The sequence below is a fragment of the Arachis ipaensis genome, chromosome B4 (assembly GCF_059453495.1).
Source record: "Arachis ipaensis isolate K30076 ecotype BB chromosome B4, ASM5945349v1, whole genome shotgun sequence".
NCBI classification, from domain to species: domain Eukaryota; kingdom Viridiplantae; phylum Streptophyta; class Magnoliopsida; order Fabales; family Fabaceae; genus Arachis; species Arachis ipaensis.
In genome coordinates this window covers 131,068,279-131,088,465 of record NC_142439.1, presented here as the reverse complement: position 1 = coordinate 131,088,465, position 20,187 = coordinate 131,068,279, and the positions used below count along the sequence as shown (strand labels likewise).

Below are 20,187 nucleotides of genomic sequence, written 5' to 3'. Positions count from 1 at the left end.
AGTTTTAAATTGTGCAGGACAACGAACCCAAATGCACCTTAATTCACTCAGAAATGAATCGAAATTACTTAATGATTGGGACACAATTAACTCAATGAACCAAAATTACATAATGGATTGCAACACAATTAACTCAGAAATAAACCGAAATTTACATAACAATTGTGGCACAATTAACTCAGAAATGAAACGAAATTACATAATGATTGCGACACATAAACTCAGTTCGAAAACAAGCACACAAACAAGACTGAATCATGAATAAAAACACATCCAAAATTAATTTTGGATCAAACAACGTTATTAATATGTTTCTTCTTCTTTTTTGATTGATAGTTTCTTCTCTTTTTCTTAGTTTTATTCCTCTTAAGAGAGTAAAATAAGAAGAATTATAAGAAAATAGAAAAAGAAGAAGAAGATGAAGAAGAAAAAGATGTAAAAGAAGAAGAAGTAGTAGAAGATGAGGAGGAAGAGGAGAAAGAGTTTTGAACTGTACAGGACAACGAGTCCAAATACACCTTAATTCACTCCGAAATGAACTGAAATTATATAATAATTGCGATACAATTAACTCAGAAATGAACCGAAATTACATAATGGATTGCGACATAATTAACTCAGAAATGAACCGAAATTACATAATGATTGCGACACATAAACTCAGTTCGAAAATAAGCACACAAACAAGACTGAATTGTGAACAAAAATATATCCAAAATTAATTTTGGATTAGACAACATCATCAACATGACAAAAATTCAACAATAACAATAACAACGATAACGATAATGACGATATGTATAAGAAGAAGATGATGATAATGATAACAATGATGATGATGATGGAGGAGGAGAAGAAAAAAAAAGGAAAAAAAAATTCAAATGAAAAAAAAAAGAAGTTAAGATGGTGATGTTAGTGATGACAATAATAGTAGGCGTGTATAAATTTAAAATATTTGGTTGGATTTAGTTAGGGTCATGACTTGGACGTAAAATTTTATTGTTTGCTAAATAGAACAGCATGCATGAAAGCTCTTCTCCAAAACGTATGAGATGAGTTGAGAGGTGATAAGCAATTTAAGTTTAATAAGCAATGGGATCACTTGGCGTTGAATTGCATGAGTAAGTGGGTGCACTAGGGGTCACAAGAATGAGGTGAGGCAAAGAAGCATAGATATGTGGTGAATCTGATGATAATTTTTTTGTTGGTTTCCCGTTTTTTGGGTTAATCTTCAAGCCGTAGTTTGTGAGTTTTTGGTCCCAAAAGTTGAGCCCAATAAGAAAATTCTTACAATTTCAAAAAATAAAAATAACGCACAACTTCCAACGGCTATATTTCTTGCTCCAAAAAAAATAAATTAAAAAGAAAAAGAAAGAACGAAAGCAACAGAGAGCAGACGCACCCTTTTCGTCTGTTCTTCTTCCAACTCCAAAGAGGAAAACCTAACACACGGCACAAGAACTCGTTCACTGAGTGTTTCAGAAGAATGCAAAATTGAATTTTGACGATGCTTTGGGACACCCATTTGTGCAATTGAGTAGAAAAGAATGGGCGTTGGTGGCAATTTCTGGGAGCTACTAAAGCCCTATGCACGGAGCGAAGGGTTTGATTTCTTGAGGAACAAGCGAGTGGCTGTGGACCTCTCTTACTGGATTGTGGCCCACGAGACTGCCTTAAAGGCTCATCATGTTCGCAAACCCCACCTCAGACTCACCTTCTTCCGCACCATCAATCTCTTCTCCAAGGTCCATTTCTTCCCCCATTATACCCCTTTTTTTATAGCTTGGTAGTGCTGAATATGATGTCATTTTAGTTGTTTTGTTGTGTGTGATTTGGTTGAATAAGTAAAGGAAAAAAAATTATTTTTTAATTGATTAGTTTAGAGGAATGAGTGATGAAATGTGTTGTTATTCTCTTACATGGTCTAGTTTTGCATGTGATTTGTGTGAAAGTCAAGTAATTTTGCGAAGGGGAATTCTTTTGATTGAATTAGAAACAAAATGAGATTAATTGGTTAGTTTGGTCAAATTGATGTGATGAAATGAAATGTGTTGTTTACCATTTTGCTTCTTGATTAGTATATGGTATTTCTGCGTCATACTAATTTTGGCTTAGTTTAAACTTAAATTACTCGTTGGAGTAGTTGATGGATTGCAATCTGTCAAAGTTAAAATTATTGTTCGTTTTGCTCTTTTGTGTATGGTGTTTTATGGAATTGTGAAACATGGCATGGAAGTGATTGTGATGATAACATTGTGACCTATGCAGTTTGGAGCATTTCCAGTGTTTGTTGTTGATGGAACTCCATCGCCGTTGAAATCAGAGGCACGGATTGCAAGATTTTTCCGGTCTTCTGGCATTGAATTAACTAGCTTGCCGGTGCCTGAAGGAGGTGTCTCAGCTGAAAGGAACAGTGCTTTTACAAAATGTGTTCAAGAATGTGTGGTGCGATAATCATTTTTGTTTTGATGGTTTCAATCAACTTGAAACTATTTTGCAGATTGTTTTGGCAATTGCCATTTAGCTTTCATATACAAATTTTGCCTCTATTTCTTATATTAGGGTTTCTACTCTTTTTCTTTCAAATGGCCTTCTCTAGTGTTTACATATTGTTTGGTGATAGGAACTTGTTGAACTACTTGGAATGCCTGTATTAAAGGCTAAAGGAGAGGCCGAAGCACTTTGCGCCCAATTAAATTGTGAAGGTCATGTAGATGCTTGCATCACAGTTGACAGTGATGCATTTCTCTTTGGGGCCAAATGTATAGTAAAATGTTTTCGCCCCAATTCCAAAGTAAGTGGGTACTTGACTGTATTTTTTTATATTTCACACCAACCCTTCCCTTCACCCCATACAAAAGGTTGTTGGAAGCTTATTTGATATTTGTCTTGTTTTTCTATAAAAAGCAAATTGAAATTCATTGGATGCAGGAACCCTTTGAGAGCTACAATATGTCAGATATTGAAGCTGGCCTTGGGTTGAAGAGGAAACACTTAATAGCACTTGCTCTTCTGGTTGGAAATGATCATGATATGAATGGTGTGCGAGGGATAGGACTTGATACTGCTCTTCAGTTTGTTCGAGCTTTTAGTGAAGATGATATATTAAATAGGTAAAATCCTTCAATTCGTAAAACTTTTTGTGCTCTGAAATTTGTAAATAAGATTATGAATATCCCTTGAGATTGGAGAAATTACAAAACCTCTGCTGTTTTGAATTTCAAGAAATTCCTCGTTATGAGATTTTTCGCACGTAGGATGTTTGTTTTAGACCTTGATAGAAACACTTTAGGTGGTATCTATCTCTGCCGAGCAAGCTTCATATTCTTCATTAAATCGGTGATTATATTATAGCTATTATGTTTAGGAAGGAAATGTTGGATTTTCTGGAATGACACTGATACTCGATGCAGATTACATGAGATAGGCAAAGGAAACACTTCTCAAGTTCCCATAAGCATTAAATCTGGGGACTATATGGATACGGATGAGAACTCCCCGAATAAAAAACAAGCCCACTGCTCATTCTGTGGGCATCCTGGCAGCAAAAGGGATCACACGAAGTTTTCCTGTGAATATTGTCTCACTAATGACGAAGAAGGTTGCCTGAGAAAACCGGAGGGTTTCAAATGTGATTGCTTCTCCTGTGATATGGTATGACCTTGCAGTTAATATTTTATTATAAAACTTAACATATTCTAAATTTCAATTTCACTTAAATGATATTGGTTTGGATTGCAGAACAGGAAACATAAGGAGCAGAAAAGGCTAGAAATTTGGCACACAAAAGTTTGCGACAAGATTGCAAAGGAACCAGATTTTCCAAAGGATGAAATCATTGATATGTATTTACATAAAGACAATGGTTACTTCTCCGGTATGTTGAACAAGATTGATGTTAACAATGACATATTTTTTGGATATGGTTTTGCTGTTGGGGTAGTTTATATGGGCCAGTGTATCTATCTGTCACTCATTCTGCAAGTGTATACTTTTTCAGAAAAGGATGGCCCTTGCATGTGTTGGGAAAAACCTAATATTGAGATGCTGATTGATTTCTTAAACTTCCATCAGAACTGGGATCCATCCTACGTTCGGCGGCTGATCTTTCCTGTTATGTCCACCATCTTCTTGAGAGATATCACTACTACTACAGCAGAAGATTTGTTATTTGGACAGTACGAGTTTGATTCCTTGGAACGTGTAAAGACGAGATATGGACATCAGTTTTATGTGGTCAAGTGGAAACGAGCATTCAACAACGTTGCCTATAGAATTCCATCAAATGTACCTGACACGCCACAACAAGGTACTAGAGAGCTGGATGAAACAGAGGATTTACTAGATGATTGTGATGTTCCCGAGGTTCTCATGGATGAGGGATCTAGTTTTCTATTGACAGATGAAAATATGGACCTTGTCGCAGCTGCCTTTCCAAAAGAAGTAAAAAGGTTTTGGCACGAACAGGTGTTTACCATTTCCCATATAGCTTAATTATCTTACTATTTTCATTTTCTTTCAAGGATTCGTCTCATATAAATCTCAAGTTGCACTCTAGTGATTAAAGTGTAGCATCTGAACCATTGGCAAAAAAACAATGGTTTTACATTCAATGAGATACAAACACATGCATATATAATCTTAAACATTTGAATTTTTCATCAAAAGTTCTGATGCTCTTTAGAGAGTAAGGTGCAACCTGCACTTCAAAGAAGCCTGATAATCAGTCTTTCAAGAGAGTTAAGGAAAGATGGAATAAATATCGTTGGTGCCCGAATTTTGCAGGAACTGAAGGAGTTGAAAAGAAGAAAGAGCCCATCCTCAAGATCAGATAAAAATGAAAATTCAGCATCACCAAGCTCAAAGAGGTTGCAGCTAAACATCACAGAATTCTTCCCTTCAACAAAAGTTAAAGATCAATCGAAAGCAGACGATTCATCCAAGGAAATCAGTGATAGCCAAGATAGTGGAGCCTCCAAAGGAAAGAGGAAAGAATCAAGTTCTAACCTCTCGAAATCCGTGAGGCGCCGCCTTCTATTTGACTAGTGTTGTATATTTGGTTCTTGTGGCACTATTTTGCAGGGTGGTGAAGCAGTAACAAATGTGTATATATACCTCAGTACCTTACAATTTTGTTATAAATAGCTAAACTTTTTTATAGTGAGTATAGATATGTTGGTATCTGTTTCTGTCTGTCTTCTCTTTCAACTCGTTAGTTCTTACTTCTTAGTAATCTCTTTTATCCGATTCTTCAATAGTTTAATTTGTTACCACTTCTTCTCTAGTTCTCTTGGTTCTTAAAATTGAATGACCTTTGTGAAGGTATTGTTTTGCTTTTCAATATAATTGTACAACTACTGTTTTATTAAAATAAGTTAACAACTATCTTGGTCTGTTTTTATAAAAATAAATAAAAATAAAAATGTGCACTATATAATTCGCTCTATTCTTATAACCTCTTAAATTTTTTTATTAACTTTTATATTGAGAAATTGTGCGGATTATCTGATATCCCTACTTGTCATGGTTCATATTTGAATTCTATTTACTTATTCAGATATGAATATATGATTTGATGAAATCATAATTAAAAAAGAATAAAATAAAAATCTAATAAGGAATAACGAACAACGTAAAGAAAACATGCTTCCTTCATCGCTTTCCTATCTTCAAACGCTCCCGCCAATTCCTCATCCGGAGCCAGTTTGCAAAGCCGGCGTACGGCGCCGAACGCTGCGCATTGCTTGTGCCGGAAGAGGCAGCAAAGCTGCGAGGCCAGCCACTGACGACTACCATTCCACTCTCAGAGCTCTCAACTCCAAAGGCAGGTTCCCCAGAAAATCTCTTGGCCAGGTTCACCTCATTTTCCAGCCGTTTGTTTTCCGAGAAAAGTTAAGGAACTTAATTGTGTTGTTCAACACCGAAATCCGTACTTTGTTTTATTTGGAAGTGCTTTTTTTCGGTTAGTTTCATTGGGGCGTTTTGTCGAACATGTGGTGGGTGCTTTGGTGTGAACTAGATTTAGTGTTTTATCTCACTAAAATCCATTTTTTTTTTTTTATAATTGTTTGTTGTTGGAAGTGATTTTGGGGGAATTCATAATAGAAAGCTTGGTGTGACATGAGTTTGTTTATTTAATTCTGGTTATTTGGGTGTTGGTGTTGCTTGCAGCATTATATGTTGAACTCCGAGATCAACGATCATCTTGCTGCTGCAGCCGGTGTTGGAGAAGGTGATGTTGTGCTAGAAATTGGGCCAGGAACCGGTTCCTTGACCAATGTTCTGTTAAATTGTGGTGCATTCGTTCTTGCAGTTGAGAAGGTTAGCTGGTTTTCGTCGTTGAACTGATCTTAATACAAAGATGCATATGATCAGATCCTTATGTCTCCACTCTCTTGTTGAATTCTTTGCAGTTTATCTACGTAGAGAAAATCAGTTATATCTGTTTAGTATGTGAATGAATGAAAGTATGAGTTTATTTCTCTCTGTTATACTAGTTTTATGTTGAAGTGAGAAGTTTTCATTGCCCTCTTCACTTCAATTCACATATATGCTTTTTCATCTTCTATGGGATTCAGGACAAACACATGGCCACCCTTGTGAGCGAAAGATTTTCGAGCACAGGAAAGCTGAAGGTACAACTCATGGTGGATTGGAACTTTATTTTACAAACCATTTTTGATGAGATGCATATTAGGTTTCTGGAATACTGAGATAGAATTCAGTTTACTATCTTGTATGAACCATCCAATCAGCAAAGTGAAAGCAATTAGGCTGTTTTTAATAAACTGAATTGGAAAATTAAGCTAGCTTGGCAAGTTTTTGAAGATCTTGGTGAATTTCCTTGTGATATATAAGCCAATACTGTTACAAGTTTCCTACTGAAAATCTTCAGCATTGGTCATATGTATTAATAAAGGGTAAGAAAGAGTTATTTCACTTGGTTTCTTCTTTTCATCAATTTCTTCTTATTGTATTTGGAAGTTATCTCATGCTACACCTGTAAGTTATCCATAATTCTTGATATATTTTAGCTCATTTGTCACTTCAGTCTGTTCATTAATGCCTATGTTCCTCTTCCATTGGCTATGTTTCATGCTAAAATTATGATACTTAGAACTGTTTTGCTGTAGAAATTATGACTAATGTTAACCTTATGATCAAATATCTGCAGGTTTTGACTGAGGATATTGTCAAATGTCATGTGCGCTCCCATGTGTCATCTTTGTTTGAAAGTATAACAGAAATGGATCCTGAAACTAAAAAAGCAAAAGTGAGAACATTCAACTTCCAAACTAGCAAACGTATTTTCGTTTTTATGTAATGTGATACTTTATCCGATTCATTTCATTTTCCAATGTAAAAGCGTAGAAAGAATTGGTAATGCATTTCCTCAAGGTTCAAATTAGTTGAAACTTAACCTTTACAAATTATTATCCTAAATAGCACAAAAAAGGAAGATCCTAAATTGATCTTATTGTGGTTATTTTTGGTTGCAGGTGGTTGCCAACATTCCTTTTAATATCAGTACAGATGTGATCAAACTGCTACTTCCAATGGGTGACATTTTCTCAGAAGTGGTTCTATTGCTTCAGGTTAGAATTGAAAGCTCCAGTCTAGTGTATGTGCATATCATTTCCTGTCTTTCATGTTTGCTTAATTCTAATGGTTTATTTGTTCAAGTTGTACACCAATTTGAAAAATGCAGGGGTTCAATCAACCTATGATCATGAAACTTAAATGTAACAAGTATCAACCATTATTAACTAAACAGTCACCAATTCAATGCAGGATGAGACTGCCTTGCGGTTGGCAGAATCATCACTCAGGACTTCCGAGTATCGTCCCATCAATATATTTGTTAACTTCTACTCAGGTACTTCTGCTCTGAATGATTTGTAGTATTCTCTTTAGAACACGGATCATTTATGATACAAGGAGCAATAAATCAAATAAGTTCTTGAAAAGGATTATTGGATTTAACTTCTTTGCATATGGTTTCATGGGAAATTGGTTGCACATCAAAATAGGAACTGAAAATTTTGCTATCCACCCCTGAAAATTTGGTTATTCCTTTGCAGATCCTGAGTACAAATTTAAGGTCCCAAGGACAAATTTTTTTCCTCAGCCTAATGTAAGTAATCTTATCCAAATGTGTCTGCATGAGTATGATGTTGATTCTGGCATTAGATTACAATACTACATAAAAGAATTTGCGAGTAGGATGAGAAATCAAACAGCTTGGTTTTCATTTATGTATAGGTAGATGCAGCTGTTGTCTCATTCAAGCTGAAGCAGCCAAAAGACTACCCAGAAGTTTCTTCCCGGAAAAGCTTCTTCTCAATGGTAACCCTTTTATCCAGCATATAACATCATGAATTGAATTTCCAAGAAAGTGCACCTATAATTTTATTGAAGTCTTAGTACATAGATATGACCGAGTTGCATTATATGTAAATATATAATGTTCATTAATGTGAGCCACCATGTATTAACTCATAAAGCAAAAGTAATATGATATCTTTCACCATTATTTCAATGACACGTTGGTTCTTATATATAATTGTAGGTCAATTCAGCTTTCAATGAGAAGCGTAAGATGTTGCGCAAGTCACTTCAGCACATATGCACATCCATTGAGATTGAAGAAGCCTTAAGAAGCATTAGTCTCCTACCAACAGTAAGTGTTCACATCACATGCTGCAATCTCTACCCCCCCCCCCCCCCCCTTTTCTCTCTTCTTATCCCCTCGTTCATATTGTGTTTCTCAAGGGTTACTATGCTAACCTATCTATGCTTTCAATGGCCACAGTCAAGACCAGAAGAACTAACATTGGATGATTTTGTAAAGTTGCATAACTTGATTGTCAAAGAGTAGCAATCTGCATTGATGCTGAACTTTTGAAGAGCAATTCATATAGGAACAAGGTTCAGGTTTGCCCATTTATAAGGCTCCTTGTGGCCGCAAATATATGATCCAAGAAAAGAACCAAACTTTGATGAAGAGCTATGGCATTTCAGCTTGAGGATACATTATATTATCAGAAGTCTTCTACTGATATTTCAGGGCACGTTCTTAATTGCAGATTCAAACCCCAATGTCCAATCAGAAATATAATTAGAACTGTATTCCCTTGTGTGATGTTTGGTTTTTATAAGTTGGACTGCTATGAAAAACAATGTAGTTCGACCGAATCACACCAGAATGTAAATAAACGTGTTTCTGAAAATTCTTCAATTTTAGACCTCATTGATTGACAAAGTATCAAACTAATGTAGCCAGCAAAAATGATGTATCAAGAATAACTACACAAATCAATACTAATTTTATATGCAATCAGAGAGTTCTATCAATAAGTCACAAAAAATAATACCCCCAATGAAAAAGAAAATTTCTGCTGCCAGATGAAAAACACCAAAACTAGAACAAAAGAAAATAGGCCAAATTAACATATCATATGTGACATCTTCCAAATTGAAACTATATCCCAGAGATGAATCTACAAAAATAGCTATATCCTCATGCTTCAATGCTTGTGTTCTATGATGATGATGGTGATAAATAAAACTGGTTTTTCTTCTTCAACCATGAAACTGATAAACAAGGTCCAAAGCTCTCAACTTCATTGCATGTGGATCATAGTCCTTAACTCTCCCAACAAACCCTTCATCAGACAACCGTTTCTCCTCAATTGCCGCGGCCGCCGAAGGCGAAAGGGGCCGCTTAGCCCTCTTATTCTTGATGAAGCAGTCTCTCATCTTCTCCTCAACCTTTTCAATTGTGCACTTTGATGTCTCCTCTGCATCAACCACCCCATCATCACCATTACCACCACCACCATCATCATCACCCATCTGCATCGGTTCCCCAGCGGCCCCATTGGCGGAGGAGACAGAGTTCTCAGCGGCGGGCGGTGGCGGAGGGGGATGGGGGAATTGGAGGGTGGAGAGGAAGGTAGAGAGGTTTTGGTGGGCATGGTGGAGGGAGGTGTGAATTTGGAGAAGGTGGGAAGGGTTGGTCGTGGATTGAAGCTGTTTTGCCATGAAAGTTGCTTGTTCTAGAGAGTGAATAAGTTCTGATAATGGTGGTTGCGTTGATGGGTGCTGATGTTCTGCCATGGAAGAATCATAATCATCCATGGCACATAAAAAAGTTTCCTTTTTGGGTTGTGGGGTGTGTTGAAACAGAACAGAACAGTATTGTGTTTTGTTTGTTGGAAGAACAGGGTTGCGTTTAAGGGAGGGGGGTTGTGTTGTTTTGCAGCAAAAGAAGTTGTTTTTGTTGCTGACAGTGTTGTCTGGAAAACACGGTTGAGTTGAATCTTAATTTCCCTTTTTTTTTTGCTTTTCAGATTGATTAGAGTACTTTGCCTTCAGTTTTGAGATCTGTTGGGCTACTATGATGAGTTGTATTAGGGTTGGAAGAAAATTGAGAGTTAGGTCAAAATAAATTTGACTCTCAGCTTAAATTATCAGAAAGACAGAAACTTCACAAGATGATTTAAAATTAACTGATAATAATTCAAATGATCATAATTTTTTAAAATTATAATTTTTTATTATTATATGTATCACTTTTAGTTTTAGTTCATATATTTTGTTATATCATAATTACGAATATAAACATAATTAAATATAAATTTTATGTTAAAAATTAAAATCAATATGATGCATACATATTATAAATTAGAATTGTAAAATAAATAATATATATTAATAATAATGTAAATATTTATAATTTCTAATAAGTAGATATATATTATTTATAATTAATGAGCTGAATTTATTTATAGGGTAAAAAACCAAATTAAGTCATGGTAGGTTTAATATTACACGAATAAGCCAATGAAAAAATTGATTCAGCAATCAACCAACGTGCATTACTATATAATTCGAATCACAACGATTCGAACTCAATTTGCATGTAGTTCGAATTAGTGCAATTCGAACTACTCACACCCATGCATGCAACGTAATTCGAATTGATGCAATTCGAATTAGCTTCATATAATTCGAAACAGGGTGATTCGAATTAGCATGAGGTTGCAGCACTATATAATTCGAATCTTAGTGATTCGAACTATGCATGTTTCGCAAGTAGCAGTAATTCGAATTACACATTGGTGAATTTGAATTGTGGTAGTTCGAATTAGTGAGGATGTTCACGTTTTGTATTGTTGGTTCACCATAGAGGATCGATTAAGATAAAAAATTATTCGAGAAGTCTCTTGAAAACACAAGGCAAAGAAAAGGTCTAGAAATTAAATGCATACATGTGGGGGACAATAAGATAGTTACCGAAAGTAGCATTAAGAGGCTGTTTTCAGAGTACAACATCATGATAAAGTTCTAACGAACCGAAACATAAATAGTCAAAGTACAATAACAAAGTTCGCTAAAATATAACAATGAACATGAAAAAAAGCCATACAAGATACAACAATCATCTAAAAAGATGTGAACCGGTGAAGCAACGACGGGGTACCCGTGTCCTCTGGCCTCTCCGGATAAGCGGCTCCTCGTCCTCAATCTCATCATCCTCGTCGTCCGGGGCAGGCTGTGCAGGTGGCCTAGGCTAGACGGAGGCCCCAGACGGCCCGGCACCTGAATGTGATGCAGCAGTATAGGCGGAAGGAGGAGTACCACCCAATGCAAAAGGGTCGGCAGCTGGCATCGTAGGAGGCTCGTTAAGATCGACAGCTAAAGGTGCAGGCGTGCCGGAACTCTGACCACGCCAACGGGCCGCATCATCCTCCTGCATGATGGTGGTAAGCTCATCTAGAAAGTGTGAACCGCTGTATGCCGCATCAAGCCCGTCAGCTGCCAGGAAGTCTGAAAACATGGAACCCGGGCTAACCCAAGGCGTACTATCCTGAAGTGTCTGATCATCGGCAGGGACACCAACGAAGTAATCGCCTAGCGGCCCTGAGCCAAGTCCACCACCACCCTAATCTGTGCCGTCACCCACACCGGAGCCGTACCACTCACCTCCATGCCCTACATGATGGGGACTAACACCCCCTATTGCAGCATGCCCTTCAGCGTCCCCACCCACGGACCCGTGCTGATCGTCGTCGTCGTCATGACCATGGTGTCCGTAATCGTCGGCCGCAGCACGCTCTCTCCATCTGCCTCTGTGGCCTCGTCGTCGTCCTCCAGGGCGGCCGTCCCCATCACCCTCCTCCATAGCCTGGTCCAGCCACCTCCACTCGCGCTGGCTCCGACGTGTCCCCACACGAGCTCTCCTCTCGACCCGACGCCTATCCGGGACGTCGTCAACACGATCCATGTCGGGTACTCGCCCAGGACCCCTCTGCGACGCCTCCACAGGAATAGGAACGGCTCTCGGATCACCCAAATACATCTCTGGTGACAGAAACTTCTTTCCATGCTGACTCCACCACTGCAGGTAATCATGTGATGGTCCAGGGTCTGCAACAACATCGAAGCGAAGAACGTGGTCGGCACGGCTCTCCCAATGAAGATGCCATATCTGAAGAGCCGACGGGAACCAACGATCACCCCCTCTTCCGTCCTTCGACATAAGAAAGTCGATGTTCAGGGCGGGATGTGGACGGGGCTGGACTCCGCCGAACTGAGGTAAAACCCTATCTATCTGATGCCACTCTATCACGGCAAAGTATATCAGTGACGTCACAGATTGCCACATCGCCGTATGCCGAGGCTCCAACACCTCCGGATGCACAACCTGCAGTACCTCGGGGGAGCTATAGGGCATCCAGATAAACTGCAGAAAGATTCCAACATTTTTCTGTTCAATGCATGATCTGAAGTCATAAAGTTTAATTAATTAAATAAACATAGCAGGTTAGTATACTCACATCGGTGGCCTGTACATGTCTAGCCTCAGTCTCTAGTTCTGCACTCTAGGTCCCTTCTCGCCACCGAGAGGGTTGTAATCTGACCACCTGTATCTCACATTGGTGTTACAGCGAATTAAAAGTGTGACAGATTTGTATAACATAAGAAGCGAGTATGTAATCAACTATTTTAAATTGAAATAGAATGGTCTAAGTACGGTACCTCGAGGCCAAGGGCCAGCTGCACGTATCATACCCAGCAGGCCTAAACCTAGGAAAGCGCCAGAAGATCCAGGATTGAAGTAACTGAAGTGGGCCCGCTAACTTTACCACATGTCTGTTCGCCACTCGGCACATGCACTGGTACAACCATGCTAATGGTGCAGACCCCCAGCTGTAGGTACCCATTTCCTCAAGCCTAGCAACGTATGGAAGCCATCTGATGTGAATGCGGTTGCCGGACTTGTCGGCAAACAGCTGAGTACCCAACAACATCATGATATATGCACGAGCAAAGCGCCGCACAGTCTCCTCATCGGCTCCCGCGGGGCACTCTCCAAAAGTCTCCTGGAACCAAGTGCAGTTTACAGCGAACTTCTGAACTTGGCTCGGAGGAGGAATCACTCCAAGCAACTCCTGGAACCACACCCAGGCAGGATGGCCACCCTCAATGTATACATGGAAATCTGTAAGGCAACCACTGACATAGCGTCCGTCCATTGGCAACCCCAACTGGTATGCCACATCCTGAAGTGTGATCGTGCATTCTCCGAACGGCATGTGGAAGATGTGTGTCTCCGAATGCCACCGCTCGACGAATGCACTAACAAGGGGCTCATCTAATTGGAACCATCTATCGTTCAGCCTTGCAAGATGGTATAATCCGGTCATCTGCAGGTACGGAACGTATCTCTCATCGAGTGGCATGCCCTGCTGCCGCCGCATGCTCGAGATGCAACGCTGCGGCTGCCAAAACAATGACCACTTACAAAAGCAATATAATAAACCACATACAAAAGCCATATAATAAACCACTACCAAAAGCGCATTTAAATCCACTTACATAAACCGCATACAATACTGCTGACAATTCCACTAATAAAAAACCACTAACACAAACCGCTAACTTAAACCGCTACAACATGCAAAACCACTGAACAAATACCACTACCAATACCACATGCAAAGCCAGTAACGAAAACCGTTAAAATAAACCGCCTATCAAACCACAAACAAAATCACTTCAACAAACCACATGCAATACCACCAACAAAAACCACGTGCAGCATCAAAAAAATAAACCACAAAAAAAAAAAACTAACCTCCTCGTTAATGACCCCGGCAATATGAGCCACTCCATCCAACCGATATAGTCTACCTGGATCGTCCTCCATCGGCTAAATACTCTGCTCCAGCCTTTATCGGGGCGAAACTATGTCGTTTTCTCTGGGATTTGGTGGGGTCTGAGAGTGGGAAAGTGGTTCGAATGGGGTGGATTCGAACTCCTTTTATAGGAAAATCTAGTGTAATTCGAAACATCCCGATTCGAATTACTACTAGTGGCGAAACGTGCATAGTTCGAATCACTGAGATTCGAATTATTTAAGATTGCGATATCATGCTAATTCGAATTGCACCAATTCGAATTACGTTCAATGCATGTTACTAAGTAGTTCGAATTGAACTAATTCGAATTACATTCAAATTGAGTTCGATACCTGGTGATTCGAATTACATAGTAATGCACGTTGGTTGATTGCTGAATCAAATTTTTTATTGGCTTATTCATGTAATATTAAACCAACCATAGCTTATTTTGGTTTTTTACCCTTATTTATATTCAAATTTTAACTTGATTAAATCTGATTGATAAAATTTTTTAAAGATATGTGTTTTTTTTTTATGTTCGATTAATGGAAAAAATCATATGTTCATACATAAATTAATTATTATATTGTTGTTGTTAAGGTGTAATACTCGCTTATTGTATAGTATCGTGTTTTACTCATGGATGGAGGCTGTTATACACAAATTGGAAGATCTTGAAGAAGTCAGATGGTTCGATTTGGCTACATGCAAGTGCAGAAGCGTTACTTTGTATATATATTTTAAAAAGAATGGATAAATATACACATAAAAGATCACATGATAAATAAAATTATGCATAAATTAATTAATAAATTAAATGTATACATAAATTTTGTATTCTGTTGGTCACATAATTTATCATTTTATCAATGAAAATATTTCTTTGTTAATAGAATTACATCTGTATCATATTTTTTTCTACTCTAACACATGTGTCTCCAGCAACAGAGAAGGTTGATTTGCCATGAAAAGAAAAAAAAAAACAGAAATTAAAATGGAAAGAAAAAAAGAGAAGAAAAAAAAATTTTGTTTGGTTGGCCATGAAAAAAGAAGAGACAGAAATTGAAATGAAGAAGAAAAAAAGAAAAAAAAAATAAAGAAATTTGGAGATAAATAAAAAGAGATGATTAAAATAAAAATATAAAAATAAAACAAGAATAAAATTATTAAAATAATTAATGTCTTAATATTAATTTTTGCGTCTTAATTTATTAAAAGTATACTAAATATATATAATTTATGTCAATCTATAAATTAACATATTTTTTAAAATTTTGTATCTTAACAATCAAACATAAGACGTGTTTCTATTTTATGTAGATACACCCACTAACTAAACACTACCTTAGTGATTAGGTGGATATTTGATTAATATTTTTAAATTAAAATTGAGATTAAAATTTCTTTTACTTTCATGTTCCTTCCCTCATTCTATAACAAAAAATTGGAGAAAAATTATAGAACTTTAACGATAAAAAAACGATTACAACTCAACAGAAGAAGAGACTCATATTCCTTAGTTGTACCAGTACTTTCAGTGGCTCCTCTTCATTATTGGAGAACAGAAAATTAAAAATAGTTTAATTACAATAATAATAAGTGTTTGCACGGCTTAATACAATGATACTGTTTAGAATAGAATGAAATCCAAAAAAATTATTTTTTCGATGTCCTCCATGAAAGATATATTGTCGCATTGCATTGCTGTTGTAATTTTCTTTTATTCTATGACATGTTCTTTCTCTAAATTGCACAGAAAGTTGAATATAGATATAAGAATTTTGTATGTGCTAATAAAATTGGAGATGATAGAAGAAATTTAGGAGTTCTATAAAGGAATAAAGAAAATCATAAAAAAATTTATGTCCCAAAAAGCAGAATTTATTGTTGGTGCACTAAAGAAGAATGAAAATATATACGAAAAAAATTGCTATCTACAATTACTCAAATTAATAAAAAACTAAAGTGCAATAGAAAAATAATACAGGGTATTATTTGCTTAGGATTGGAAATCCGTGCATTATTGTTATTTATGGTAATTGTTCAAAAATAAAGTTTGGAGTAAGATTATTCTTTTTTTGTTAGGATTTCACAATTTCTAGTTATGGAAAGAAGGAGAGAGGATGATCTCAACTTTAATTTAAATATTCACTTAATTACAAAATAGCCATATCACTCATTATATAATGTTAGGATAGGAGAAAATGTAATGTGGTGCAGTAACGACAACGCACTTCTATTGATGGAATAGTGAATATCGCCAACAGAACGTAGAATTTATGTGTGTACATTTAACTTATTAAATGATTTGCGTATAATTTTGTCCATGGTATAATTTTTCATATGTATATCAGTATATGTATCCATTTTTCTTATATTTTATGACAATAAATTCGACGATGTCTATAATTTAATATTTAATTTTTACTTAATTTACTTTTTATGAAAAATGTAAATATTTAATAATTATTTATTTTTTATACTTTTAAAATTAAATATTAATTTTTATTTTTTTAAATAAATTAAACAAATACTTTAATTTTAGATATCATAACCATCACTATTTTATAATGTCCTTCATTCCTTTGGTCTGTGCCTATGATGCTTGTCTCGGTCATGTGGTTTTTAGGTTTTGCTTATATATTTTGTTTGTGCTTGTAAGTTTTAGGTATTTGTTTGTGCTTGTAATTTGTTGGGTCTATGCTGATGTTGCTTGTGTCAGTCATGAGTTTTTTTTTTTTTTTATAAATAAATTGGATTGCTTTTTTTTATTTTAGGTATTATAAATAAATTTATTCACACCACACTCATACATATAATATCTAAATCTGTATTTAAAAAAAATAAAATAAAAAAATAAAAAATAAAAGACAAAAATTAAATTAAGTCTCTGTCTTATATTCAATATAAAATATATACAATTAAATTATATCTCAATATCTTATTTGATTTAAAATAAATATAAAAATAGAAACAAATAAAATTATTTAAATATTCATATTAATTAAAAAGTAAAACAAATAAACCACATTATTTCTTAGGAAAAGTATAGGTGAACAATAATCCTAGTGAACAATATAAACAATGGGGTTATAAATGTAAATTACTCATAAATTTAATTAATGATGTAATTAATTTAATTATAATAATAACCATTTTTTAAAATTTAAAATATCAGATTTTTGAAATAGAGAGCTGTAACACGTTTCATATCCTCATACCATATCTCTTCTCTCTTGTGGTGGTCCTTCCCAACAAAGAAGGCTCACTTCCCAGCCCACCCACAACCCACACTGCCCCCTGTGCCAACGTCCGACACCACCGCCATCACTACCGGCGACCACCGTCGCCAACCCCTCTCTCTTCCCTCTCTTCTCTTTTTCTTCCCTCTTTCTCCATTTCTCCTCAATCCCCTGTACGTTACCCCTGGTCTCTGTGCAAAGTCCAACTCCGCATGAGAAACCCCAATGCAACCCAGCAGCGGCTGAGCTCTGTGCCGCTGCAACACCGCCTCTGCTACCCCTCTCTTTCCATTCTTCCCCTTTCACCAACGCAGGTTCCATGCTTCCTCCTACTTGTGTTATTTCGTTTATTTATTTTAACTAATTTTTAATTCTGCTTTTAGTGTTTAGATTAGGCTTAGATTAATGGATTGATACTTTTTGGATTTCAAAATGTTTGATGGCTGATTTTTCTGGATTAATTGCTGCTTAAATTGAGTTTAAAATCCCTGTTTACATATTGTGCACACCATATGCTCGATGAAATGCCTGAGTGAAACTTTTTGTTTAATTCTTATGTTCGGCCAATATTTGTCTTAAATTTTGTTATCTTTAGGCATTATAATTCAAAATTGTGTAATGTTATGCTATTTTTAATGATGTTTAGATTGAGTTTTGACATGACACTTGATTATTAGTTTTGTTTAAACACCAAATTGGTTTAAAATTTTAAATTTAGTCATTTGATTAGTGTAATTTAAGAAATTCATATCATGTTTAGTTAAGAGAATTGAATGAAACTACCAATTCAGGTATGTTTTAAACATTCCACATGGTTGCCATTAGATTATTTTAAATTCTCATTCTTATACTTCAATCCCAGACATGCACAAACAAATTTGGTCACAACTCACTTTACATATGGAAATATATGCTCTAAGTGGAGATGCTGTTCAATTTGAATGCTCACTAAATGTATTTTTTTTGTTTTTGCATTCTTTTTTATTTTTTCACGCTATATAATATTGCTAGAAAATATATGTACAGTTGTGCATAAGATAGAATATAGTACTCAAAGGTCTCAAAATTTCAATTAGCAAGTCCATAATACATACAACACTAATTACTACTATAAGAAAAATAAATTAATTAATAAACAAATAAGGAGAAGAAGAAATAAGAGAGGATTGACAAGGAAGGAATTGAAGAAACGAAAATGGAGAATGGGAATGTATCATTCATATCCAAGAAGAAATAATGAGCTTTTTGACTTTTCAAAGCATAGAAATGGACTTGATTTTAGATTGTGTAGGTGTGATTCAGATGTAGCAGATCCATGCATGCTCTATTCAAATACTTAATATAAGCCTAACTACTTAGGTGAGATTTTTTATGAGTACACTTTTCATTGTTATTATTTCTTGTAAGTTATGTATAGTAATAAATTTTTAATGATATTTTTGGAAAAAGTATTAATAAAATCTTTTTAGTTGAAACTTGTTTAATAGTACGGTATCTAATTAGTTTGTGTATGTTTGATTGTAGGTCATAGAATGTACGGACATTACTGGAAGTGATGACACAGATCTTGTTGATGAGGTTTGGTCTCTAGTATATTGCTGTTTTTTTGTGAACGGCATATTTGAATCGACTATTAATCCTCATGTTCATCGAATGATGTATGTTTTGAACTGATTCGCAGTTACCGGATCATAGTTGCCTTGTCGAAGACGAAATACCAATAGTTGGGATGCGGTTTGAGCATTTGAAGCTGGCTTAGGATTTTTATGCAACATATGCAAAGAAAGTCGGTTTCGATTCAATAGCGTAGCGGATGGTTATTTGGTACCCAGATGGTTATTTTGTAATAGCCTTGGTGTGGTGTGTATAATTAGTTACAATTATTTTAAACTGGATATTCTATTTAATAGGATAGCGGATGTTTATTTCTATTGTTACCCAGATGGTTATTTTGAATAGTTTGGGTGTAGTGCGTGATTCGTTAAAAGTATTATAAACTGGATGTTCAATTTAATAGGAAAGCGAATGGTTATTTCTTTTGTTACCCAGATGGTTATTTCGAATAATCTGGGTGTAGTGTGTGTGATTAGTTGCAAGTATTTTAATATAGATGTTCGATTCAATAGGATAGCGGATGATTATTTTTACTGGTACCCAAATGATTATTCGTAATAGTCTTGGTGTAGAGTATGTGGTCAGTTACAAGTAATAAATGTTAGATGTTCGATTCTATAGGCTATCAGATGGTTATCTCTATTGTCACTCAAATGGTTATTTAGAAGAGTCTTGGTGTAGTGTATAAATAGTAACAAATAGTAGAGGCTGGATGTTCGATTCCATATGATAGCGGATGGTTATTTTTGTTGGTACTAGATGGTTATTCTTAACTAATAACTTTTACGCTTCGCTAATATCTTGAAACAGAATCAAAGTAGTTAGAGAACTAAAAATGTTATTCAGCATAGAAATTTATCATTTATGTTGTAACAAAATTCCACCACGAAAATACGTAAACAATGTGAAAAATGTATTTGTGGTCTTAAGACTAAGGTCCAATTTGGGTTAACAACTTAAATAAGCTCTTTTGAAAAAAGAGCTTAAAGTAGAAGGACTTTTATTAATAGCAACTTATAAATAAGTTATTTTGTGTTGATTTTTAGTTATAAAAGTACTTATTTTAAAGTTGTAGTGTTTGGATAAATAACTGAAAAAATACAATTTTTTTACACAAGAGAATAAATATTAAAATTCTAATT

At 35.7% G+C, this 20,187-nt stretch overlaps 3 protein-coding genes and 1 pseudogene across 3 annotated transcripts; 2 read left to right on the top strand and 2 right to left on the bottom strand.

The window, feature by feature from the left end:
• Positions 1-1,359: 1,359 nt before the first annotated feature.
• On the top strand, positions 1,360-5,174 carry LOC107634953 (5'-3' exonuclease family protein). Its single transcript, XM_016338286.3, has 8 exons — positions 1,360-1,745; positions 2,269-2,445; positions 2,624-2,794; positions 2,932-3,113; positions 3,414-3,654; positions 3,742-3,877; positions 4,001-4,467; positions 4,786-5,174. The coding sequence occupies exons 1-8, from the start codon at positions 1,548-1,550 to the stop codon at positions 5,044-5,046; spliced, it is 1,833 nt and encodes a 610-aa protein (XP_016193772.1). The 5' UTR covers positions 1,360-1,547; the 3' UTR covers positions 5,047-5,174.
• Positions 5,175-5,466: 292 nt separating this feature from the next.
• On the top strand, positions 5,467-9,275 carry PFC1 (Ribosomal RNA adenine dimethylase family protein). The gene is made up of 10 exons (XM_016338283.3): positions 5,467-5,853; positions 6,172-6,321; positions 6,579-6,635; positions 7,175-7,273; positions 7,500-7,595; positions 7,792-7,876; positions 8,082-8,134; positions 8,263-8,346; positions 8,570-8,680; positions 8,813-9,275. The coding sequence occupies exons 1-10, from the start codon at positions 5,644-5,646 to the stop codon at positions 8,876-8,878; spliced, it is 1,011 nt and encodes a 336-aa protein (XP_016193769.1). The 5' UTR covers positions 5,467-5,643; the 3' UTR covers positions 8,879-9,275.
• A 28-nt stretch (positions 9,276-9,303) lies between these two features.
• LOC107634952 (AP2-like ethylene-responsive transcription factor SNZ) lies at positions 9,304-10,369 on the bottom strand. Its single transcript, XM_016338285.3, has one exon. It carries the CDS (start codon positions 10,138-10,140, stop codon positions 9,583-9,585), a length of 558 nt encoding a protein of 185 aa, XP_016193771.1. The 5' UTR covers positions 10,141-10,369; the 3' UTR covers positions 9,304-9,582.
• A 1,074-nt stretch (positions 10,370-11,443) lies between these two features.
• Positions 11,444-14,215, bottom strand: LOC148569239 (uncharacterized; annotated as a pseudogene).
• Between the last annotated feature and the right edge of the window lie 5,972 nt (positions 14,216-20,187).